Source organism: Monodelphis domestica, chromosome 1 (genome assembly GCF_027887165.1).
Source record: "Monodelphis domestica isolate mMonDom1 chromosome 1, mMonDom1.pri, whole genome shotgun sequence".
NCBI classification, from domain to species: Eukaryota; Metazoa; Chordata; class Mammalia; order Didelphimorphia; family Didelphidae; genus Monodelphis; species Monodelphis domestica.
The window spans coordinates 491,629,006-491,656,296 of NC_077227.1; the positions used below are offsets into that span (position 1 = coordinate 491,629,006).

General features: G+C 32.7%; 1 protein-coding gene across 15 annotated transcripts in view; it reads right to left on the minus strand.

The window, feature by feature from the left end:
• Positions 1 to 4,103: 4,103 nt before the first annotated feature.
• The window catches only part of GNAS (GNAS complex locus), a 331,282-nt gene continuing 308,094 nt past the window's right edge, over positions 4,104 to 27,291 (minus strand). For 14 of the 15 annotated variants that reach the window (XM_056812896.1, XM_056812901.1, XM_056812899.1 and 11 more), the window contains 7 exons: positions 24,978 to 25,032; positions 20,920 to 20,993; positions 19,091 to 19,149; positions 14,737 to 14,857; positions 14,082 to 14,212; positions 12,797 to 12,864; positions 4,104 to 11,803 (listed from right to left, as the gene is read on the minus strand). In XM_056812896.1, coding sequence (XP_056668874.1) covers positions 11,657 to 11,803; positions 12,797 to 12,864; positions 14,082 to 14,212; positions 14,737 to 14,857; positions 19,091 to 19,149; positions 20,920 to 20,993; positions 24,978 to 25,032 — 655 coding nt within the window. In that variant the 3' untranslated portion in view covers positions 4,104 to 11,656. Of the gene's footprint in view, positions 11,804 to 12,796; positions 12,865 to 14,081; positions 14,213 to 14,736; positions 14,858 to 19,090; positions 19,150 to 20,919; positions 20,994 to 21,753; positions 22,647 to 24,977; positions 25,033 to 27,291 lie in introns of those variants that run through there. The other variant, XM_056812910.1, reaches the window with a different exon arrangement.

A 27,291-nucleotide genomic window follows, 5' to 3' on the forward strand; every position in this document is an offset into this window, starting at 1 on the left:
CATTTTAGCCATTATGGTCTTGTATACAGTTACTCATGGTTCTTCTTATACTGCTTTGCATTGCAAAAATATCAGGTTTATGTTAATTTCTCCTTTGCACTTTGCTACACAATAATGCCACATTCATCTAATAAAGGTTGCTTTTTTGTTTTTGTTTTCCTTTTCTGGCTCGTTAATGGTCACTTATTTTCAGGTTTTTTGCTTCTATAAAAAAACTTGGAGGGGGCAGCTGGGTAGCTCAGTGTAGTAAGAGCCAGGCCTAGAGACGGGAGGTCCTAGGTTCAAATCTGACCTCAGACACTTCCCAGCTGTGTGACCCTGGGCAAGTCACTTGACCCCCATTGCCTAGCCCTTACCACTCTTCTGCCTTGGAGCCAATACCCAGTATTGACGGAAGGTAAGGGTTTAAAAAAAAAAAAACTTGGCCTCGGACATTTTAGTATGTAAGATGTCCCCAAAGTCTTAGCCATTGATAGTTTAAAACTATCTTTGACTTCCTTGAAGTATATGAACAGCAGTGGGATTGTTGGGTTGGAGTATACTCACCTTATTCACATGTCATAGGAAAATCTCTAGGTTTTTTTTCCTTGCTACATCTACCTCTTGTAAACAAATGTCCAGAATGTGGACATTTATAGCTTTACTAAGTGCTTAAACTTAAATCCATCAAATGACTATGTAGATATAATAGGTATAATCTAGTTCTATTTCTCAAGGAATGCTTTTACACATTGTGCAATGAATAACAAATTCCTAATCTTTCAGAGGGTTCAGCAGGTTTGGATTTCATCCAGTTCAGTTCATCCAACAATTTTTTTAAATCAAATAATTCCTTTTGCTAGGTACTAAAGATAGAATTACAAATGAAAATTAGTTCCTTTCCTTAAAGAGCTTATATTTTATTGGGAGGATGCAACATAGAAAAAGATTAGTAAACAAGTTAATTTGGGGGAGAGAGAAAGCACAAATTTGAGAAAAGATTTTCCCAATGAGGTATGACATGACCTAAGCTTGAAAGAAGCTAAGAGGCTTTTGTAGGGTAAAGAATGACTTTAACCTCTGAAAAAGAAAGCACTTGGGAGACAATTCCATGTTTGAGAAATACTAAAATGTAAATTAGATGGAGTAATGTTAAATACACCCAAAAAGGTAAACTATAGTCAGGTTGCATGAACCTTAAAATTCTTTTCTAATTGATTTTTTTAACATCACTTACATTTCCTCCTATATCTTACATACTGAAAGCATTTTAAAGCCAAGATGAGGATTGTTTCTTATACTAGAGGCAACAGGGAACCGCTAAAATTCTGGGGAGTGACATTAGATATGTGATTTAAGAATATTATTTTGGCAGCTATATGGATGGTATATTGGATCGAGAAGAGACTAGAAGCTGTGAATTCATTTAGGAGGTTGTTGAATAGGGAGAGGTGATTAAGGTCCAAACAGGTGGTAGTCACATGAATGAAGAGGATAAATGAAGATGCTTGGATAGCAAAATGGATGGACTTTACAACTGACTGGATATGGAGGATGAGGGAAAGGGAATAGCTGAAGATGACTGTTTGTCAATGTAATTGACTGAAAGAATGCCTCTGAGAGAAATTAAATTTTTTTTTGAGGTAGACAAATGGAGGAAGATAATGAACTCCAATTTGGACATTTTGATTTTGAGATGAATATTGGATATTCAGGTAGAAATGTTTAGCAGACATTAGGTGAAGCAGGACTGGAGCTCAGGAGAGAGACTAGGTAGGACTAGGGATCATATTCATAAAGATGATAATCTTGAACTCCTAGGAACTGATGGAATCATTGAGAGTAATTATAGAGAGAGGAAAGCCTAGGGCAGAGCCTTGGAAGACAGCCACATGTGGGGATAGAAAAAAACACTGGTAGTAAACCTGCAAAGCAACCTGAAATGTGGTCAGAAATGTAAGAAGAGAATCAGTGAAGATGAATGTTGAAGGAGAGAGTATCCAGGAGGTAAATATGATCAGTCAAGAAGGATGAGGACCCAGAAAGACCTTTAGCTTTAGCAATTAAGAGGATGTCTTACTTGCTAATAGAAAGCAATTTCAGTTGAGTAATAAAGAAGCTAGTTTGCAAGAGGATGAAAAATAAGAGGTAATGGAAGGAAAAAGTGTACATGATATTTTTCTAGAAGTTTGGCTGGGAAAGGAAGAATATAGGATGATAGGTTGAGGCGAGTCAAATGAAACATTTAAAGATGGAGAAAGACTTGAGTAGGTTTGTAGACTATGGAGAAGGAACCAGTAGATAGGAAGAGATTTAAGATTATACAAAAGGGATTTCTAGTGCAATTACCTGGAAGAGACATAATGATTGGGATGAAATCAAAAGCACAAGGGCAAGGCTTAAAGAGAGGGTTTGAAACAATTGTTGTGGGTATTGGGACAGAAAAATTTAGACCACTTGAAATATTTGTAATTATATATTGAGAATTACAAAGGGTGTCTAAATTAACATATCACTTGTAATGCACAACAGAAATCTTTTCAAAAGTTTCTTCTGTAAGAGAAATTCTATCTGATCTAGAATTTCTGTGAATAATTTTTCAGTTATTACTCCCAAACTTCAAATATTATGATTTTTTTCAATATATTCCTTCCAGTGATTCAGATTACAAAACAAAAGCAAAACCGTAGGATAGTCATTTATACAGATCATACTTTTATATAATTTCTCTGTCAGTCCTGACAGAATAAATAGTTTTCAGACTTACCAGATACATAATTCGACCTTTCAACACATACCAAGAGTTACGTAAATTTTTTAAATGAGGAAAATGCTTAATAAATGTAGATTTCAGGTAACAAAACCTAACTAGGTCAAGTTTACTGTGCAAATAATTTGTCTCAGCACAGTACTTTGCTCACTATAAATAATATATTGTGAGTGGATGTCATCTAAATATGAGGAAAATTTTTAAAAATATCTTATGGGACAATTACTTTGATGAAGCTAGCAACCATGCTAAGAGAGTTTTGAAATGAAAGCTTTTTTTTTTTTTTTAGCTGGCATTGTGTGATGGAACTAAGAATATTGGTTGGAAAATGCAGTCAAATTTAGCTTTGATGTTAAAAAAAACTTCCTAACAATTAGAACCAACCAAAAGAGAGGCTGCCCTAAAAGCAGTGCTTCTCCATTCCCCTCTTTGTCCTCTTTCCTCCAACTCATTGTAGCTCTCCAAGCAAAGAATGGATTACCAACTAGCCTTTGGATCCATATCCAACTCTTTCCAGGAATAGGCTGAATTAAATGGCACCTGAGGCACCTTTACCAAGATTTTTGAGATACTTTAACCTATTTACAAGCCAAATTTTGGGATGATACTCATGACATAGGTTTTTAGTTCTGCATTTGGCTCAGATTTCTGATTTTAAGAAATGTATTTTGGACATAATTTATATCTTTTAAGAGTCAGGATAGCAGAGAACTTGATGTCTGGACCAGGCTATAGTCATTGTACTTTGACCACACAGATAAAGAAGCAGCCCTACTAGCATTTGCAATAAAAAAGGCAATGTCCCAAACACAACTGCACAAAGACACCATGTATAGTAAGTAGTATTCAAGAAAAGAACCAATATCAAAAGAGCAACATAGGGAATCCTAATTTTTTTCAATGGTTCATGCTAATTCACAATAATGTCATAATCCTACTTAAACATGCTGATTTTTACAACTCTTTAATCTCCAAATTCTTGCAAGTAAATCTAATGAATTTGGAAGTGCTTACATATGGACACATGAATATAGGAAACCTATTGATATTATTTTTCCATTTTTGTTATTTTGTTTAACTTAAGTAACTCAGGAGTATAGTAAAATAACAGAACTGTTCTAAATATGTATTAATTTAATTCTGCTCAAGATCAAAATCAAAATTTTAAGACATCAGAAGCATGAGGTCTGGCTCTGAAATATATAAAACACAATGACTATTTTCATATTTCTCTCATTAACCAAATTACATAAACCTATATGCAATACAATTTTGAAATGCATCTCTTATCTAGCAAAGTGAAAAACTATTCATAGTTTTACAGGGAAAATTGAACATGTGAGAAAACCAAGTCTAGCATGATACATAAATTTAATTTTGCCAAGGTGCTGAACCAACCAAAATACAATCCATCATAATTAATAAAGCCTAAAGAGAAACTCATATGTCTCATTTTGAGAAGTACAGACATTTAAAAAATTAAATATCACAGCTCAGATGAATGAGAAGTCATCTGAATAGATCACCGCCCCCCATTTCCTTTGCTAAAACCAATCAGTGTATTAGGAAGACCCTCAAACTTGATTCAGCTTTGTATGTAAGACTTAGCAAAAGAACTCTAAACTTGAGACTATTTCAAACTCAAAAAATATTAGCTTATAATTCTGTAGATATTAGTTTCTTTATTCCAAATGTTATGGCATCATAAAATACTCTTTTACTTCCTTGTAGATGAAATGAACAATACTTAAAGCCTTTATTTCCTAAAGTTTCCTGGAAGAAAGCAGGGAAAAGGGGTTTCATGACATAATTTAACCTTAGTTGAATGAATATACCAAAAAGGCAGTTCATAAGGTTTTCTAGACATCAATAATTTCTTTTCAAGTGTTTTAAGGCAAAGGTTAAAATAACAATGCAGCTTTACTTTATTGCTCAAACTGGTATAAAAGTATGTAACCTATCATAAAAAGGTAATTTCTAATGAAAATGCTTACCATTTCAAATAGAAGCAATGCAGAACTACAAACAGGATGATTTCCCCAAAAGATTCTTCTATGAGCCATCATTTTATGGTTTAAAGGTTTGATACTTTCTTGTTGAAATAAGGATATTAATGCTGTGTGTCTGAATTTAAGCTATATTATCTGATTTTTAAATTTCCAACAACAGATGTATTCTTTGTATGTGTAATTTAAAAGTTTTTGCATGATTATATTCCATATGACAAATAGAATTCTCTAACTGTTCCAATTGAAAATAATTTTCTCGTTTGACAAGGAAAAACATATTTCCTGAAAATTAACTCTTCTTTGAGGTTCAATTACCTATTTTTACCAGTTTTATTTAGATCAATACTATTTCTTTGATCACTTAAGAACCATAATAAATTTAATCTGCAGTAAGGAAAAAGAGAGCAATAATATAGTGTAATCAGATCTGATCTTAGAATCCTGAAGTTCCTAAAGTTCTAGAATATAAATTTTTGGCCTTGATAGCTAAGACTGAATTTTGTCATCTTGAACTCTGCAGCACAGACAACACTAATTGGAAAGTAAAGAAAAAATAAAGGGAAAGACATGAGTAGCTACTGATTACAATGGCTCTTCAGAATGTTTGCTAAATACCATTAAATTATACTTATGTGAGCAGAACACTGAAGAATGCTTTCACTGACAGGTTATTCTAATTTTCAGTAGCATCATTATGCAAACTTTTGTTCCCTAATGAAATACAAAACTTGATGGTAACTATCAAATGATTAGGGAACTAAATGAAGGAGGAATAATGCAAAAGGTAGAATACTCAATCTCAACTTCAATGTTTTCTGACTTCAGCACTGTGTATGTTTCCTCTAGTCATATTAAAGAAATTTAACCTTTAATGTATTGTCCCTATTTTTCTTTGGGTATTTTACTTAGTGATATAGAATAGGGACAACTAACCTTGGGGAGAGAGTCTCCCCCTTTCCTCCCATCTTCATTAATTATTTCCTCTTCTCCAGGCAAAGAGTAGAATACTTGCAGTTTTCAATTTTCCTTTGCTCTTCCATGGATCTTCTTGTCCTGTTTTATAATACCTGGTCTGTTTCTTTACTATGGATCATTTGACAAAAGTAGGAAAGTAGGCAGGAAACATTAAAATACCTTCATCAACTCCCTAATAACATTGTAACATGTTGGCAATTTACATGTTACAGTTTCATTTTCATAACATTCTGAAAATCCCATAATAAAATATTTGTTGGTAAATTTATTCATGCCAGATTTTTTCCCCCTCAAAGGAAAACCAAAAGCACCTACATCAAGATGTCTTCTATGAATGCTTAAGGACTTAAACAAACAAACCCTTACCTTCCATCTTAAAATCAATATTGTGTATTCTTATAAGGCAAAAGAGCAATAAGGGCTAGGCAATGGGAGTTAAGTGACTTGTTCAGGGTCACTCACCTAGGAAGTGTTTGAAGCCATATTGGTGTTTAATGACTTATAACCTTAGATGAGGGATTTGTAACCTAGAGTCTGTGAACTTTAAAAAATTTTTTTCCATGCCTGTATTTCATTGTAATTGATTTTTTAAAAAATCTAAGTAATTTATTTTAAATATTTAAAAATATAATTGTGAGGAGTCCATAGGCTTTACCAGATTGCCAAAGGGGTTAAAAAAAAAAGCTTAAGAACCATTGCCTTAAATTTTGCATGAAACCTATTATCCATAGAAATCTAGACATTTAAGATGAAATAATCCAAGAAAAATGGGTGTGATCAAATGACCTTAAGAATTAGTTTAGACAAATTTGGCTCTTCAGTGTCTAAAGTATAAACCCCACAGTTCCCCAACACAGCATATTTTTATAATAGTTAAATTAATCAGCAAACATGTTGAAACAAAAAAAAAATAAAAGAAATCAGAATCGCCACAGAAACTATGTAGGATGTACCATATAAATGATCTTAAGGCTATATCACAGACCAACAGACATTAAAAAAAAACAACCAAAAAAACCAAAGCCCAAGTGTTCTATAAAATCATTTAAGTCTTTCTTGCTTTTTCCTCCTTTCCTTAAATAATTATAATATACTAGTCTTTAAAGGAAGGAAAATGTAGTGCAGTCTAGGATTCACTAAACTATATAAATGTAATATTAATCTACTTTTTCTCTTAATAGTATACCAACCTCATAATATACCCATAATTATTAACAGTCATAAAAAGCTAATCTTGGTGCTTTTGAAAGTATAACATTTTACAGTATATTTTCTGACCTGATAACCACTGAGTATTAAGAACTTATTGTATTTTTGACACCATTAAGGCGGAGAGTCCAGTACCAAAAAATTTAAACCACTTTTGAATGGGCTGTATATCATACTCAATTTTTTATATGTAATATGTCAAAAGAGCCAATTTTTATTTGAAATATTGTCTCAGACACAAAATTTAAGTCCTCCTAAAAATATTGACACTTGCCTATGAATCTGACTATATAACTTGAAAATTTACTGTTATTTGAGTCCAAAAGAAAATGTTTAATCTAACATCATAAACTTCAAATTATTTTTGTGAATTTTAAAGTCCTAAAGAAACATGAACTAAGATTATTAAATTAAGAGTAAATCAAAATGTGTAAGATCTTAATATTTCCAGTTGAATATCCACAAACATTCTTTTCAGTCAAATACTATGAAATTGTAAAATGCAAATACTATATTTAATCCAAAACTCATTTTCTAGTGATTTTAATAACTGGGTCTATATATCTAAGTGTGAACATGAAAGATGTTCAGCTTAAATGTTTTTGTCTTTTATAATGATGAAGAGATGGGCATGTAATTCAGTAATTCACTGTATCTTAGTGAACATATTTAAAGCTTTTAATTTGTATTCTGGGCAGAACATGTGAGCTATAAATTTCTCATCAATCTTTGAAAATATATTCAATTTTAATTTTTAATTATCATATTAGAAATAATTACTGTTTTATGCTGTTGAGAGAGCTAATGACTAAATTTTGGCTAGTTTTTGTTAGTTTGAGCTCCCTGGATCAACAATGAAAATGCTTCTTGGGCCATTAATTCTTTTTCTCTTATAATGAAAAGTATGCAGAGATAACCATTTGTCTGTCACAGAACTGTAATTTCTAACACACATCTAAAATAATATTGTAAAAGACCCTCAGAAATTTTGGCTGAAATAAGTTTCTGCAAATGACAGTAGCTGATTTTGAAACCACAACATCTCTACCATTTATTATTATTTCACAAAATACCCGAAAGTGATCAGATCATATTTATAGGTAATTGTTTGCCAAGTGTCATTTTCCCCCTAAGAACAAACCGTTTTTGAGTTATACAAGTGTCAAAAAGCAACTTGGAACCAGTAATTATTATTATTGTTATTATTATTATTATTATGGTTATTATTTTAAAAACCAACCCCTAAACAAAACAGTTGTATAACTTAAAACCGAACCAATAGTTTTGGTTGAAAATTGATATTCATTCCCTATCCCAAAGTACAAAACAAAAACAAATGACTCCTGAGCCAAGATGTTGTATTAACTAAGTTTTGACTTGGGGGAAAAATATTAAGTGCCAAGATATAGACAGATCACCTAAGGATTTATGATGGAAATGCTGACAATCTTAAAATTATGGCAATGCAAATGTGTCCCTATAAATACTGTATTTATTATTATTAAAAGTGGTAGTGTTTACATTTGCAGGTATCTTACACTTCAGTATCATGAACACTGAAACTCTTGTTTGTAAGGTCAAAAATTTCCAAATAGGGGATTGAGACCGAAAGGTAAAGTTCCTTGATTATGAAAGTAAAAATAAATAAATAGAAAACTAGAACTAAGAAAATATGGGAAAGTGTTAGATTGGAATGGTTCAAATGTGGTATTAGCAAATTGATGGTCACGAAAATTGTGACAAAAGCGCCCCCCCCCCAATTGCTAAAGAATAAAGATTCGCTTTTTGGGGGGTTATATAAAAGAAAGAAGAGTTAACTTTTAAAAGGCTTGTGTTACTAGGCCAAGGAACTGCATGACAGATTTAAAACAAAACAAAACAAAAACCCAAAAAGAACACAAAACCCAACCCCTAACAGTATACAATCATACAACCCATACCTTCTGTTTGGAAAATACACCTTTCTCAACATAAAAATGGGGGGGGGGGAAGCATTTTGTAAATAAACTTTATATTATTTAGCATTAAGATTTGCCTATGAAGGCTTCTTTTTTTTGTTTTCAATCTCAATATTGTGGGTATTTCTTTATGATATGTCCTTTCCTTAACCATTTGGGAAATCATAAAGTCTTTCCTAATATTTTTTGATTAGCCATAGATACAATTACCATTTTTGCCTTTTTGGAAATTTGAATATACCCGTAATACTTTGTATATCCTTAACACTTAAATAAAGTTTTAAAAAGTTTGGCACTATGATTCAAGGTTTTTGGCTGTGGTAACAAAAATTAAGGCTTATTTTAAAAATGTCCTCATGTCCCACTTCTGCCTATTAAGTTTCCCTAATTCTTAAAAACTACAGGCACTGGATACATTCTTTAGTGCACAGCAATACCATAATCAGGATCTTCTGTCACTTTAGAGGTTCATGCAGCAGCTTTTCCTTGAACTTATAAACTACACAAACAATTTTCAAAGCACATCAGCTATCACACGCATAGTTTGGGGGCAATTTTCCAAAAGTATTTAACTTTGCCCTGAAGATTTCCAAGACTCATTATTTGGGTAAAAGGAGTCAAGACAAACACTATCAAATCCAGAATCTCCATAATCATGGTACTGGATTGGGACAGAAGTTTAGAAACAAAAGCAACAGAAATTATACCACTTTAAATGGTGACAATTCTTAAAAACAACAGGATTCTGAAAACCAATATTGGCACCCATTGCAAACCTAATCTTTTAACATTGACTGGGATTAAGTTTTCATATAACCTGAATTTCTTCCCCAAAGCAACTACTGGTGAAAATATCTAGTGTCACTAAAGAGGCAGATTTTCAATTCACTTCATAAAAATTCAGATTGATTTGGGTTTGTTGTTGGGTTTTTTTTTAAGTAATATAGGCTAACACTGTTCTAAATCTGATATTACAACTGTAATTCTTGACTGTACAGATTGTACACGAAGGTTTAGACACATGAAAAAGTAACACTCACAGAGACATAAAACACCTAAGTATAAAATATAAAGCAGTGTAGTAGTTACTAAAATTACATGCTTTCTTATTGCTACAGTGATTTTTGCTCTTTTTTCTTTTTACTGTACCACATGTTGTTCTAAGCATATAATTTGCATAAATTATTCAAGTTTAAGAAAAATCCACACATCTTTTCACTTTTAAGCTACTTATATAGTTTATATAAAAACAAACATTTCTAAGGTATCTCTTTATTAAAAGAGAAATAAAAATGTCATTTGCAACTGGAATTCAGTGGCCAAATACAAGGGCTGTGTACACCTTGTCATTTTTATAGTATTTTGCCCACTCAGTCTAGTGGAGGTTGGTGGGGATTCTGTCCAGTCTACAGAGGGTCACCAGACCTGCACAATGCCTATGTGTTTCTTCTTTTTGTTTTTGCAAAAAGGACTATGAATGACCAAAGACTAACATTTATAATTTGTAGCAAAATTTGGTTTATGTAGAAACAAGCCATGTTTTGCATTTGGATAGAGATTTAAATGAGTTAAAGCTAAAATTAAAAAGCATGATGCTGCGACATCTGGTCACTTGTTGAAGACCTCACTTTTAAAGTGGTTAAGTTTGCACAATTTGTACTTTTTTTAAAAACTAAACAGTATTTTTCCTTCTTTTATAAACCAGAAAAACTAAACTACAGATAAATTTCCCTACCATGAGCTAATGCTGCAGATAGGGTTGACAAAGCTGTACAGCGCAATCAAACATACTTACATCTTAGCTCATTTTACAGGTACAGCCATAATCAAGGCACAAAGATCTTCTACAAGTTTTTTTTTTTCAGTAAAGTTGTACAAAATAATACATTTTACAGTCTGTACAAGAATAATAATCCAGCAGTAAAATAAAAAAAGGGGGGAGGAGAAAGAAGAAGGGGAGAAAAAAAAACCTGTGAGGACAACTGTCCAGTTAATGATTTTTTTTATATATAGCAGACAGGATCATGAGTGGACAAACTGAAAACAGTGTGTGGTGAGCTCTCTGCAATCACAGGCTGTATGCAGTTCAAATAATAAAGTCCAAGGTTGTCCCAAGACCAACAAAGCTGGATTTAAAAATACCCTTTTGAAAGGTAGCAGTAAGTTTTTGCACTAAGTCTGCTGTAGAATTGTCAGTATTTCCGTTCAAAGCCACATTACAGTCAGAGAACCAAACCAAATTTGGGTGTCTTTCTTCACACTTGATCTGTAACTTGGCACCTTCTCTCATCTGATGCAGTGAATGGATAAAAAGTTGAAATCATGGGTAATATGAGTTTGCCCATAATGGTGTTATATTACCAAATATTTCTCGCTCCATGTGTGTACATGTGTGTATGTATGCATGTGTGTATGTATGAATGTATGCATGCGTGTGTGTTAACTTTTATTATTCCCCAATCCTTCATGGTGCTTCACACATTCAAGGCTTTATTTGTTATTTGATTCTGTTGCCGGTAATAATGTTAGGGAACCCAGGTGGAAATAGCCTATTTGGCTGGCCATTTTAAAACTGTCCAAGGGAGACAGAAGCAAGCTAAAAGTCTGCTATTGTCCAGCAAGGAAAAAAGGCGAGGGTGCAAATTGGAGGGAGACTGCATCAATTCTCTTCTACCCTATGTGGGCAAATATTTTTTTTGTGTTTTGTTTTAACATGAGCATTAAGGAGTCCAAAACACAGGAAAAAGTGCTCTCCATCACAATAACTCATATTGACGAAGGTGCATCCGTTGAATAATGTCCCGACAGTCATTGAAAACCCTTCTGATGTTTTCTGTATCCACTGCACATGTGAAGTGGGGATAGCAGTAGTGCCTTCCATCTCCACTTGCTGTGCTGATTCTCTGGAGGAGTAAACAAGATTATATCAGGATAAGCAAACAGATTTAACTCTCATGACTTTATTTAGCAATGAAAATGTTTGAACAATAAAAACTTTGTGAAAGCTTCCACTGGAGATAGCACAAATCATGGATAGAAAATGATAATCTTTAAAAATAAAAATTTAAAAATCAATACATGATTTTATATGATAGTGTAGGAACATATATAGTCATCTTTTGGTCACAAACAAAAACACAGACAAGATGGCCTTTGGGTTATTTTTAGCTAAGTTTGGTCAAAGCATGCACATGTGCATGCACACACATGTGCACACACACAAAGTGCACACACACAAAGGAAATACAAACTAATTTTATTAATAGCCTATAAGAAAATTGAATTAGATGGGCAAATATTTTGAAGGTAGAAGGGAATAGATCACATGACATACATATGAATGAATAGGGACAAGAATTGCAGAGGATGAGAAGATATGAAAAAGCTGCAATTTGCCCTAGTAGAGGAAGTCTAAATAAATGAGATAACTCATCCTTCCAAGTACAAAAAGAAGTTTAAAGTTGAAGCAAGTATATATAGTGCCAGGGTAGTCACTGTTTTCAAGTATATTTGGCAGTTTCTCCCCTTGGTGATTACTTATAATTGAGAATTGATTTTACTTTATACAACTTCATATTTCATTCCTTGCTCAGATGGAGACTATTCCAATCTTAATAGAATGTTTTAGCTCACATACATTTTCTAGAAATTTGAATCATGCAATTCATAAAATGTCATGATAATTCCCACTGTAAAATCATGAAAAAATGTCACTATTATCAATTATTATTGGCATTTAGTTCTATCTACTCTGTTAAGCATAAAACAAAGCTTACTAAACCATATATATATATACACATATATATATAAAATAAAGCTAAAGACTTTAAAATACTTTCCTAAAGACAAAATTCCTAAAGATATGAAATGTCAAGTACATAAATGAATATACTTACAAGAAATTCATCCCTAATAAAATACTTGGCCCTTGTAACTCTGGGATCCTCACCAGGTTCAGGTGTTGCTAATTGAGGAAAAAAAGAGTCTTGTCAAATTATATATTGAAGTATACCAATACTATCAATGCATTTATGGTCCTGAAGTCCATAAATCTCAATCAGAAGTTATTTCTTCTAAAATGAAGAGAAAGTTTCATAGACAGTAAAATGTTCAGGTATGGCCACAAGAAAATTTTTCAATAATATAATATGGTCAAGTTACAATGACCTTTTCATTTCTAATGGGAGCTATTCATTTTTTAAACATCTTTATTATTTTATCTGCCATAAACATGTGAAATATTTGTGACTGGTTAGAGAGACAGTATGGTGCAATGGGAAGAGGAAGCTGTCCTTGGAGATAGGAAGACCTAAGTTCCAGTTTTATATTTGATATACACTAGTATATGGTGCTGGATAAAGTACTTAACCTTCAGGTGACCCAGCAACTTTTTTTTTTTTTGGAATCCTTACCTTCTGTTTTAGAATCAATACTGTGATTGGTTCCAAGGCAAAAGAGCAGTAAAGGCTAAGCAATGGGGGTTGTGACTTTCCCAGGGTCACACAGCTAGGAAGTGTCTGAGGTAAAATTTGAACCCAGGACCTTGTAACTCCAGGTCTGGCTTTCAATTCACTCAGCCATTTAGCTGCCTTTAACTCTTTCTTCTTTTTTTTTTTTAACTTAGAATCAATAATAAGTATTGGTTTCAAAGCAGAAGAATGTTAAGGACTAGTCAGTGGGAGTCAAATAATTTGCTTTGGGGGTCATACTGGTAGGAAACCCAGCAACACTTTATGTTGTTTTGTCAATGTCAAAATTACAAACTTACTACTGATCATTATTGGAACAGGGAAATTACATATTGAGAGTTTCCTATACTGAAGAACTCATGAGTCTATATAAGCCCTCTTTTCCCTGCTAGCTATAAATCTATTGATTTATAAAGTTACCATTTCAAGAATCATAAGAGCCTTCAGAAATACAACAAAGGGTGACAATATTTTGTATATTACTACAGGAAGATGGTAACATAATATATTCTTTATGTCTAACTGAATAGTGTTTTGTGACATTTCACAAAATATCAAATAAGTTTGGTGAGAATCTAATTGATTAAGATTTACAATATGAATATTTAAAAATCATATTAACAACAACAAAAACCACATTTTAGGATATATATGACTGGTCAAACTGACAGTCTTCTATTTGGTAATTTCAACTTGAAGAAGAAAATCTTACCATCATCTGGTGTGGTGTAGCGAGCAAATTCTGGAAAGTAGTCCTCAATTTTAGATTTCCCTGCCAAAACTTTCTCTGCTAATAAATCCTGTTTATTCAGGAATAGAATTACTGAAATGGTCCGTAGCCACCTACCAAAAATTGAAGCCCAAAAAATTGTTAGATATCTGGAAGGTATTAACAAAATAATATTCAGATCATATACTCATTTGAAAAAAGCTGCAATATTTTTTTATAGTATGTATCCTCAACCTCATAGCAAGGTGTTTTCTCTTCAATTTTTTTGAGAGATTAATTACATTTTGCCATATTTGTAATCTATTATCCTCTAGGTCAGAGGTTTGTTTTTTTTAAAACATTTGGATAACTGTATTTCATTATAACTGGTTTCCTTTGTAATACTATGTATCTTATTTTATGCATTTAAAAATATTCTTCTGGGAAGGGATCCACAGGTAACACCAGATTGCCAAAAGGATCCATGACACACAAAAAGTTAAAATCTCCTTTTCTAGGTTATTTGTTATTTAAACAAGATGACTATTCCAGAATAAAGATTAAGAAAACTATACTAAAATCAGAAGTACCATACTTTATAAAATCTAGTGATCTAAATGTTACAGTGAGAAAGTGAGTAATAGTTCATTTCATGGACCTGTTGTTCCAGATACTCTTGAACAGATTTAGCGCTTCTTGAAGCCGATTGGTCTGATTGTCCTCTCGAATAACCATGTTGTAGCTACTGCTGGCCACCACAAATATGATAGCAGTCACGTCTACATAAGGAGAAATATAAAAATTATCATTATTCCAATATACAACTCTTGTAAAAGCTTCAATTTTGAATGTCAATCAAGAGGGAGATGGGCTGAATTTGAAAATACTTCATTGTTACCTAAGCAAAGGAATCAAATGAGAATCTAAAAAATGGAAATACAAAGTGAGAAAGAATGAAATATATATCGAAGTGAACAACAAACAAGGCTGTAAAGTGTCTAACCAAGAAAAAAAAAGGGATATAAAAAGATTTTTTTGAGGGAGAAAAAGAAAATGCAACAGAATTATTATTTAAAATAACTAGTCAGGAAAAGATACTTTGGGAAACAGAACTATGTGATGTGTGAATTTTAAAACTACTCCACCCTACTAAGGCCATACTTTAGAAGATCTGATTTAGCTATTTCCTGATTAGTAATAATGGATATACTTGGTTTAACAGAATCAAGTCTTGGGAACTCTACATTTCTCCACCCTACTTAGTTTAACAAGGTCAGGAATGCCTGCATCATACTCAAAGATTTAATTATCTGAAGAAATGGCCCTCAATAGACATGTGCAGAAACAGTGGACAGACCCCTGGGCTGTCCTAAGTCAAGCTAAGCTATCATTGGTACAGATGAGATGCAGGAAAGTGACGTAAAACTATCTATATGAGGCACGTCACTTCCTCTCTCTCTCTCCTCTCTCCCCTCTCCCTCTCTCTCTCTCTCCCTCCCCCCCCCCCCTCTCTCTCTGGAGAGGCGACTCTGGCTGGCAGCATGCTAAGTGTTCTGACATCTTGGCATGGTGGCAGCTATTGTCTGGGTTTGGCGGTGAGTTTGCCCTTGAGCTGATTCAGGTTCAGGCATCATGGCTGAGCCCTTTGGAGTTCAGGATGATTCCTTCCTCCCTTACTCTTCAAAACCTTATCTTCCTATAGCCTCTGGTCTTCCTCCTGGCACTAGCCAGGTGGGAGAAATCCTACACCCATTTCCTTCTTCCTTCTTCTTAATTTCTTTCCACTATATCGATTAAATCACCATAAATTTCCAGCTGACTTAGTTATATATTTTTTTCATATATTTGGGATATCCATAGTGACCAAATAATTAACATAGTTTAGGTCACAATGCTAAATTATCCTTTACAGATGTTTCATTGTTGCATTTAGAGGTACATTTATGACTGTAGAAGCTGCATTCTGTGGAATAATCCATAGAATGTTGCTGCTGTTGTTTTTGGAATGGTAATGCTTAGTTACACAAAGAACATCATAAAGTAAGATAAATGGAGAAAAAGAATAAGAGGGTAAATGGATTCATCACAGAATATAACTAACAGGAATAATCTTTAGCTACTCCTAAATACTATATGTAAAGAGGCCACTGTTTCTTTAAAGGAATGATCTCTTTTGTAGATTCTTTGTAAAACTCTTCATTGTTAAGTTGTATATGATTAAAATATATGTTTTTCATATATAGTCTTCTTTTTCTGGTTTACTTTGAATATGGAAATGTTATGAGGAAGGGTACTTTGTAGAATTCAAAATAAAAAAAAATATTTGCTGCTTCTATACCAATTACCAAAAAAATTCAAAATTTCTTATAATCACCAAACACATTTCAAATTTATTATCAGACATTTAAAAACAACCCTTTAATCTGCATTCAACTTAACCTTTCCAACTTTTCCTCCTATTACCCTACATTATATGCCTTACATTCTAGCCAAATGGAACATTTTTCACACATGCTGGGTTCTCATTTCTGTGTTATGGCTTACTGCTGCCTTTGCCTTGAAGACCTTCCATGATCTGTCTATTAAGATCCTAATCATGTTTAAAGGACCAAGTGAAAATGTTAACTTCTCTGTGAACCTTTGATGATGTCTCCATAGTTTGAAGTAACCTTTTCTTCCTCTAAGCTCTCATAACTTTGTTTTATCTCCTTTTATGAGATTTATCACATTTTACCTGGATATTATACTTATATCAAATCTCTCCCACTAGAATATGCTCTGTGAAGGCAGGCACTAATTTCATACCCTTCTTTGTGCCTGATATGGTGCCTTGAACAGGCAGAATATGCCAATGTGACCTAATTTCATGTTGTGACTAGATAAATATTCTGGCATATTAGGGAAATGCTATAGCCATAGTATATACCTAATTCAATCAAAGCATTTGATGGAGGCTTAGAATACCTTGTGATATCAATTAAATAGGAATATAATTAGGTGGACTCAGAAATCTTTGAATGACAGGACATAGAAAGTAGTTATTTAGTTCAGTATTAATGTGGAAGGTCTATACGAGGAATTTGCCCTATGGCTCTGTACTACCTAAAGAGTATTATCAAAGACTCAGATTAAGTCATAGATGACTAATACTTAACAGATCTGTAAATGACAAGAAGAATGGTGGAATAGTTTACACTTTGTATGACAGTGTGATCCAATAAAGATTTAATTAAACTAGAAGGAACAATGGCTTAAGTGTGATATGAATAAATATAAAATTCTATACTTAAGTAAAAAAGACAAAAACAATTCTACACATGATTGGGATGAAAAACTTGATAATGTTTAAAATGGAAGCAGACCTGAGGATTTTAGTGGGATAAAATAAGTTCACTTTATTTAGTGTGATTTGAAGGTTGTTTGTCAGTTGTGTTTGACTCTTTGTGAACCCACTTGGGGTTTTCTTGGCAGACACTGGAATGGTTTGCCTAGGGTCACACATCCACTAAGTGTCTGAGGCTGGATTTGAAATGAGGTCTTCCTGACTCCAGGCCTGGTGCTCTACTCACTGTGCCACCTCACTGCCTTACAGTGTGATAGGGCAGTTAAGAAAAAGTTAATGTGGTCTTAGGTAGCATTAATGTATGTGTAGCATTCACACTAAGGGAGGAGAGAATCCTACCCTACTACTGTGTCAGTAATTTAGAATCCTAAATTCAGTTTTGGACTTTACATTTTAGGAAGGACATCGATAAACTCCAATGAATCCCAAAGAAGGCAAATAGTATATATAGTAAGGGCCTTGGAACCAAGCCATATAAGAACTAACTGCAGGCATTTGGTGTGCTTATTTTAGAGAAGAGAAGGCTTTTTGGGAATAGGATGAGGGTTTTTAAACTTTTAAATGTCCATATAATGTGGAATTCAAATTAGCCATTCACTATGTATTAACCACATATAAGGCACTGTGCACTTGTTTTGTTTAGGACTAGAGGATAGAACTAGGAAGAATGCGTATAAATTGCAGAGAAGTTTGTCTTTGAGCCAAAAGCCACTTAATTAAAATTGTTCCAAAGTGGAATGTGCTACCCAGGGACATAATATCCAAGCACTAGAGGTCTTTATGAAGAGGTTGAACATTTTGGGTATGTGGTAGAGAAGATTTCTGTTCAATTATGGGTTATACTAGATGACCTCTGAAGTCTCATTTTCTTGCCTCAAATAATCTCCTTAGCATCACTGAATAATTTTTAAAAATGTTATCTTTATTTCCTCAACTGATCAAATCACCACTATGACAAACTCCAAAGCCCTAGAATAGTTGTCCTTCTGGAACATTAAATTGATACAGTAATATCTTTGTAAATGACTCTTCTGAGGAAAAAAATCGACTTCCACTCTACAGTTCATTAGAGCTCAGTGCCTTGAAAGTTCACCTATGCCACTGAGTATAAAACATCATTAAATACAGATGAATTCAACCCCTTTTTTCAAAGTATAACTGGACAGATGTTTAGCTGATTTAACATGGCTAGAATGCTGGGTAGCAGGGAATGCAATAATTTCATGGTAGTGGTTGCCAACTCTTTCTTGAAAATCCTTCAGCCTCTGATTACTTAAACAGTGTTGTCAGGTAAGCATTCCAAACTATCTAAGAGCAATACTTACATTTGCATTTTGGTCTGTTTGTTTTGGGGGAGAACCAAACTGCCCTCAGACAAATGACTTCAAAAGTTTTTAGGTTTAATATATTTTTAATGAAAGTAGCAATTGAATATTATGTGTACATCCATATTCTAACCAACTACTAAATACATTTTCCTTTTACCAAAAACTGGAACCTTAGAAATAAGATTTAAAAGTATAACAGATATGATCGGAGGAAAAATTCACAAATAAATCTATTTCATGAGAAAAGCTATGGAAAAAATGAAGTAAAAGCTTATTTCTTTGGTTTGTTAGAATTAGAATAAAGTTTAACTATTCTTAAGAGAATAAATTTCAAATCATACCATTAAAACACTGGATCCATTTTCTACGTTCATCTCGTTGTCCTCCGACATCAAACATGCTGGTGAAAAGAAATATTGAGTTATTTACAGAAGCTAAAATTTAAAAAGTTACTAAGCCATCAAGAAAAGTTAAGCTTGCACACCTGATTCAAAGTGCTTAGAAAAGTCATATTTTTTTTTTTAATTTAAGCATGATCTTGTCTTTCTTCCCCAAAGCTAAAGAAATTTTAGTTCCTGAATAAGTTAGGATAATTTAGATCATAAAGTTAAAGAAATAAAAAACAAATACATAATAGACTTGTTTATATCAAACAATGGCTCATCTACTTAATTGTTCTTGAAAGAAATTTCCAACAATATCATATTATATTCTTATTTGTCCTAAAACCAGGAAGATAATTCAAATAATTATTTCTAATATAGAAATTAGATGAATACTTTCAACAACTGATCAGTGTTCTAATTAGTCTAAGTTAGAGGTAAGATAAATATATTAGTAGCAGAATTCTAAGAGAAAATAAGCTCCCTAAGGACAAAAGCTGTTTCAGTTTTAGTTTTTGTATCACTAGTACCTAGGTGCTTAATAGATGCTTGCTAACTAATACTAAAAGAAATGGAATCATTAGCAATTTCATTTACCTAAGAAAGCATGCAGAGATTTTGAATATATAAATTATCAAAATACATTTCATTTTTGCTGCACTGGAAATGATGGGAAGCAGTGTGGTGTGGCAGAAAGTGCCCTAAGACAAAGGAGCTATGTTCACATTCTTCCTTTGACATTTACTACCTGTGTGACGTTACGCAAATCATGTAACATCCCTGGGCACCTGTAAAGTGAGACTGGAAAAGATAACCTCTGAGGTTACTTATAATTCTAGACCTATGATCTTATGCTTAACATTTTCACAGAAGCATGGTTAAACAGCAAAGATCATTCAAAGGCCATTTATACAAATAAATAAACAGTGGGAATGATCAAATGTGGAGAGTTAGAATCATCTAGGCAAAGGTAATATATAAATACATCTTTTGGCGGGGTTGAAAGTGAAAGGATTTAACTAGGATAAAGCAATTCAATTCATGAGCAATTGTTAAAGGAATCTATAAACCTACTTACTATATGCCAGGAACTGTACTAGATGCTAGGAATCCAAAGGCAAAAATAAAAATAGTCCCTGCTCTGAAGCAGTTTTCATGCCAATAGCAGTTTAATGAAATTATGGTTCTTACAAGGAAATGTGACATGATTTCTCTATAAAGGAGTAAGGTTTTTCACTATATGTTTATTTCCTTTATGAATTTTAAAAATAAAAGCAATATTAAAGACTATGTTTTAAACTGGACATCTTAAAGTATATGACTAGCTAGATTCACTAGTTTTTTTTTATAGTTGTGGCCTTTTCACAAAAATGTGAGAAAAAGAAACCTTTAATCCCATGATATTACCAATGCCATCACAATGCCTAATGAGCATATTTTTCTTATTGTTTGTTGGCATTGACCAGTAAAAAATTGTTTATTTTAGCTTAGATAGAAATATATTTTTATGTGACAAAAGCAATTATTTTTTCAAATTAAGTGCCAAAGAGAAATTATTTTTACTATTACTAATATTGATAACTCACATTAATGTAATTTTTCAAAGTCAAAAATCATTTTTTGACAACTTTGTGAAGCAGGTTGTTGCACAAAATTACAGAAGCAACTCCATAACTTTCTTTTACTGGAAATCTTTTAAGAGCATCATGTTTTATAGTTCTTTTCAGTAAAGTACTGGAAAGACAAGTAAGCAGAAAGAGAGAAGAGAAACTAATGCCTTCACTTACTGAAAATTTACTTTATCCACTTGAAATTTGGTTTCAAAAATCCCTGATGTCAATACTCTGCATCTGAGAAGATCCTAAAAAAAGAAATTAAAGTCAGTAAATTATAATGATTAAGTACAAAGGACAGTATTATTCAAACTAAAAAAACCTTGTTTTTACATATTCAGTAATGAGTAAGACAAAGTCAGGAAAAAAGCGTTAAATTGTGGCCAAGGAGCCATAGTAATCAACAATGATGAAACAAAAAGCAAACCTAAGCCCCTACTACAGATCTTAGAAGAATAAGGAATTTTAGAAAGATTGGTTAACAAGATGTCCAATTAAGCTATCTCAATTATCCCTCAGTTTGATCTAAATTACTAGCTGAGTTCAGGACCAATAATGAAGTCAGAAATGCTAGAAATAACTTGAAAGTTTATGAAGTTAAAATATTTATTTTAGGATAAAACAATAATATTCAATTTGAGATTTACACAAATTTCCCTTCCCTCATGCCCAATATAAAGGTAAACTAACATTCTTTTTGTCTTCTCTTTAAGGTCAAAAGCATTAAGTTACTCTTTCTTTAATAACAACAACAAAAAAAATCATTATACTACAGTAATTTCTTAAAAAGAAAAAGACTAAAGCTGTGCATATAGTGTTGGCATCTTAGAACTTATTCTTACAGTTCATATTTTCTGTCTCTAGGTTAGCTATATAGGGCATTTAGAAAGATAATTGCTGCAAGTTTTGATCTTCATGAGTTAATGAATCATGATGATAAGCTGTTATTTTTTGTGACTAGACATGATGATTTTATTGATGTAGGGAATTCTTAAGTATAATAGATACCTGAGGGTGTATATTTGATGGTATATGATAAACTAATGGATCAAGGTTTGTCTACCCTCCTCCCTCTTCAGAAGCCTTTTAGCTTCCCCCTCCCCATTCTTTTTCTTTAAGTCACTCAGGGTGCACTATGATGCTTTAGAGAAAATACTCTTTTCTCTTCTTTAACTCAAGTAAGGGTTTATTGGGAAAAACAGGAAAGGTGGAGGATAAGGTAAGAGGGATAGGATTTCCCTATTCTCTACAGGGAGCCTTGCTCAGGAGGATATTGAGGGAAATGGCAATCAGTTATAATTGTGACACAAAGTCAGTCAGAGAGATATGAGGACAATCGTATGTCTTCTTTCTTCTTCTGTCAATCAGCCAGACAAGTCCCAGAGATACGTTCTTCTCCACCTCTGTCAGAAGTCAAAAAGCCCAGTACAGTCGTTGGCTTGGCTCCAACTGTTTTTCCCGGTAACATTCCAAAAGGAATGTTCATTTTGACTGACAGATGATGTCTTTTGCATGCATGTATATATCCTCTTTTACATAAGTGAGGAAACACTCTCAATCAATGAAAATTGGTAAATGTTCCTCAGCTTATAGTATTATAGTATTATAGCTTATAGATTGTTTGAGGCTCTGAGAAGTTAAGTGACTTACCAAGTGTTTCAAAAAGCCAAAATGCATTAGGAGCAGACTGGAACTTAGGCTTTCGGATTTCAGAGATGGCTCTCTATCTGCTATAATGCTATAATGCACTGTCTTCAAACCTTTAAATAATGTTTAAGATAAATGTGTGGAGATTACAGTTTTATATGCTTTTTGAAGTTTGAAGATATGATTTATATCTCAGAATTTAACAAAAAAGCACTTTCCCAGTAAGAATGATATATATTATAAAATGGGTTATATGAAAATTGAATAAACAAAATGAATTCACAAAATTAAATGTAAAAAAAAAGAAAAAAAACCCCAGAATACTTGATGTTGATATCAAGGAAAGTAGTGAAAATAAAAATTATCTCTACAGAAAAGCTGGAACTTTTATCAAAATTACCCCCAGGATTGTGAGGCTATGAAAAGAGTGATCATTAATTTCTTCCTTTTTTTAAAAAAAAGCTTTACCTTCTCTCTAAATATCAATTTGAAGACAGAAGAGCAGTAAAGGCTAAGGATATGGGGTTAAATGACTTCCTCCAGGGTCACATATCTAGGAAATGTTTGAGGTAAAATTTGAACTCAGATCCCCTCAATTCCAGGCTTGTAGCTCTATCTAATATGCTACCTAGCTGCCTTAATCATCAACATCTAAGGAAGTTTCCTAGCATTTTATTATTATAACAAAAACAATTATTGGCCCCCTCCTGATTTTCCACAGCAAATGCATAAATCCAAGGAGGCTTCTTCCTATCAACTAGCAAAATTAAATTCCATAAATATTCAGGAAAAAAAAGTAATTTTAATATTTGATTACGGGAAGCAGGAAGAAATCTTGAGCTCAATATACATATACACATGTTGCTAAAATAATTTAATATGCTTTAAAACTAAACAGAAATAATTTTCAGATTACATATTTTTTAGAATTAGTTATGCTACCGCTTATGTCCACTGGTATAGAGAAATGACAATTTATCTTTTTAATCAAAGATATTTTATTTTCCCAATTAAAGCAGTAACAGTTTTCAACATATGTTTTCTGAAATTGTAAGAGCCACATTGTCTCTCTCCCTCCTCTCAGAGGTGGTAAGCAATTTGATCTGGGTTATACATGTACATTTGAATATTTTTGAAAAATGAGACCACGTAGATTTTTGACCCAGTCCTATTTAGATTCCCTAATATTTTAAATTAATAAATAATACATCTTATTATCTCAAGGTGATAAGAATTATTTTATATTATCTGGAACAAGCAAACAAAAGCTATACTTAACAAAACTTCTAATATTTGTATAGCGCTTTGCAGTTTACAAAAAGCTGTCATTTGCACATTTTCTGATTTGATGCTTATAGTGAGTTTTTTAGGTTATATGAGAAGAGAGGGAGGGAGAGAAAGGCATGCATAAAGGAATGAAAGAAGAAAGGAAGAGAGACTGATAGCTGCAATGACTTGTTCACAGTCTCACACAATTTATAAACTCACAAAATGCTAGGCTAAAATGGATCTCTAACATGACTTGGGCAAATCTCTTAATTTTGCAGATGTAGAAAATAAGGCTTTAAGGTTCTGACCACGGAAAACTAGAGCCAAAACACAGCACTCTTTCTATTACACTATGGTACATTTTATTACTTAGTATTGAGCTATTTAGGACCACAGTATTCCTGGGGGAAGATCAACTTGTATTATAGTGTCTTCTATTTTCCCAAATGCTTAATGAATCAAGATGATCCAATTAGCAAATCAATCAAGTATTTGTTGAGAAACTATAGTACATGTTCAATAAATACTGTTTCAATGCTGCCTAAAAAAGTTAAGTTGGTTTCAGGACTGAATAGAAAATCTTACAGAATGATATTTCATATGCCTAAAAAACAACAAAATATAAACATTTTTTTCAAATGCTTTTCCATTTCACCTAATGAATTACCTATATGTTTATATGCATACCAGAGATAGGCTATTGAGTCTCTTGTCACTATCCCTCCAAGTAAATAATTTACTTGAATAATATTTAACTATGACAATATTGTATATTGGTTCATCAAAGGATGACAGAATTGACCAAAAACCCAGGGGCAGCTGGATAGCTCAGTGGATTGAGAGCCAGGCCTAGAGACAGGAGGTTCTAGGTTCAAATCTGGCCTCAGACACTTCCCAGCTGTGTGACCCTGGGCAAGTCACTTAACCCCCATTGCCTATGTTTAAAAAAAAAAAAAAAGAATTGACCAAAAACCAATACCCTCAAAGTCCATGATATTGACCAATGTTTTTTAAATGTCTTAAGATTCAAGTAACAAAAAGATATTTGACACCTATTATATTTCATTAAATCATTATCACTACAACAAACATTAGACAATAGCTTACTACTGGACCCTATAGATTCAAAGGTAAAAGTGAAAACAATTCTTATTCTTGTCAGATCATCATATTTCTACATTATGATCACCCTCATCATTTTTTACAATAGTGTTTATTTGCACTTAAGAGAAAATAAATTTATGAACATAATTATCAACTTCAAATACTTTTTTAATTTTTCAAAGCATCCTAATTTTAAGAAGAATTTCACTCACTTGGTCAGATGGTGTATATTCATTTTGTTTGACTACATCAATCTTGTCTAGAAAGCTGAAAGAAAAATAAAATTATTTAAATATTTTATGTCTGTAAACTGCATGCCATTACAAAATATGCCTTTTATCAGAATGATTATCATACATATTTATATTATACTATGTCAATGGGAATTTTCTTTGATTAATTTTATAACTCATTACATGCTTTTAAGACATTAAATAAAATTCTTTGAAATTAGGAACTCTAGAAATTCATCTAGCAATCTATGGATAGAGACTAAAATTTGTATTCTGAAAAAAAAACACAAAGGAAGATAGAACTCTGAAGTCTACATATGTTTTATGAACTAAAACTACTGATATAGACTACATCATGAAACTTCAGAGCATTATATGTCTATAATCATTATATGGTAAAGTGGTGTTTTTTTGTTGTTAGGGTTTTTCTTTTCTTTCTTTTCTTTTCTTTTCGGTGAGGATTCTGTTGTGTATCTAAGTGAGATTTAAGGAAACCGAGCTAAATTTGCCATTAATGTCCAGCAGAGGGCCAAAAGCACAATTTCCCAATATTATTTTTGTTCTAGTAACATTTCCAAGAAAAAAATTGAAATGTGAGTTTTAAATGATCTCTCTGTGGAGACATCCCTATGTCTCAATATGTCTGCTAAAATCAATAATTTGAATTTACTTAAATTGTCCCATGTATTTAATGTAAGTATGAAAGAAATATAAGCCATGGTTTATATCCATAAAGGTACCTGTCATCTACTTCAAGAGACAGTTCTAAGATATATCAGTCAATCAGTGAATAATATAGCTTTGTGTATGAGAATTATATATCGATATAAAGTATTAAATCATGTGTAAAAGATAATTTTAAAACAATAACACATAGGTTAAGGTGAAAATATGAACAACAATGGAAAGAATTAGAGAATGGAAGCTTTGGATAGGTTATAATCATTAAAAAATTCACATAGGAGCTAATACTTTCTTTGACACTAATGACCACTTTCCCCTTTTAGCCAAAATACTTGAAAAATTATAATGTAAAAAGCCCTTTTTATCAATCTGAAATAGTAATATTAGTTTTAATTGATGGGGTCACTTAAACACCAAGAATGTAAATGTGCTAGGAAAGCCTAGCTTTCTGGTTTCTTATGGCAGTAAAATGATAATCTGGGAAAATCTAGCTAAGAATATTATAAAGATGCTGGGATTTCAGAAATTGTTTGAAGGACTAAAGAAGAAAATGGGGCCAACTGGAAGAAGGGATGAGAAAGAGAAGGTTGGTAGAGAAATTTGGGAAATAAGATCCAATTCAAAAGAATGTTTAAATGTTATGATGACTAATTAAGTGATTTTCCCCCTATCACTTATGAAGTAAAAGAGGCTAGGGATTTTTAAAAATAATATCACACTGCACATAATCCAACTAGAAAAGTGATTTTCCAAGCAGTTTGTATGGATTTATGAGTATCTATAAATCTAATTTTCTACATTTTTAACAACTGCTATCAAATCAGAAGTTGAAATTTTTTAAAATTATGACCAACAAGGATAATTTTCATTGGCTATAATTCTATATCCATAGTCATTTCATATTCTGAAAGCAAATCTTCCTGATGACTTTCATTTCAAATGAAAATGCCACTCAAAAAAAGTAACTATTAAGTTAAAAAGACTACCTTTGGTTTCTAGTACCCTCTTCCTGAATAAACTCCAGTTTCTCTCCCCCCCTTTTTTTAACTCCTCCCCTTCTCTCTTAGAATTGATACAAAATATATCAGTTCCAAGGCAGAAGAATGGTAAGGGCTGGGCAATGGGGGTTAAGTGACTTACCTAGGGTCACACTACTAAGTAGTGTCTGAGACCACTTTTGAACCCAGGACTTCTCAATCCAGCCAGCAACCTAGCTGTCCCGTTCCACTTTCTATTTACTTTAGGATCAAATATCAACTCCACTGTTTGCCATTAGAGGGTCTAAATAGTGTGATCTAACCTACTTTTCCAGTTTTATTATGCATACTCCTCTTCCTACACTCATCAAATCAATCAATAAGCAGTTATTAAGCACTTAATTTGTGCCAAGCAGTGTGCTAAGCATGAGAAATTTTTTTTAAAGGCAAAGAAATTCCTTGAGGACAGTTAGGTGGCACAGTAGATAGAGTCAGACCTGAAGACAGGAGGTCCTGGGTTTAAATATGACTTCAGACACTTCTTAGCTATGTGACCCTGAGTAAGACACTTAGCCCCACATGTTTAGCTTCTGTCTCAGAACTGACACTTAGTAAATTTTAGGACAAAAGGT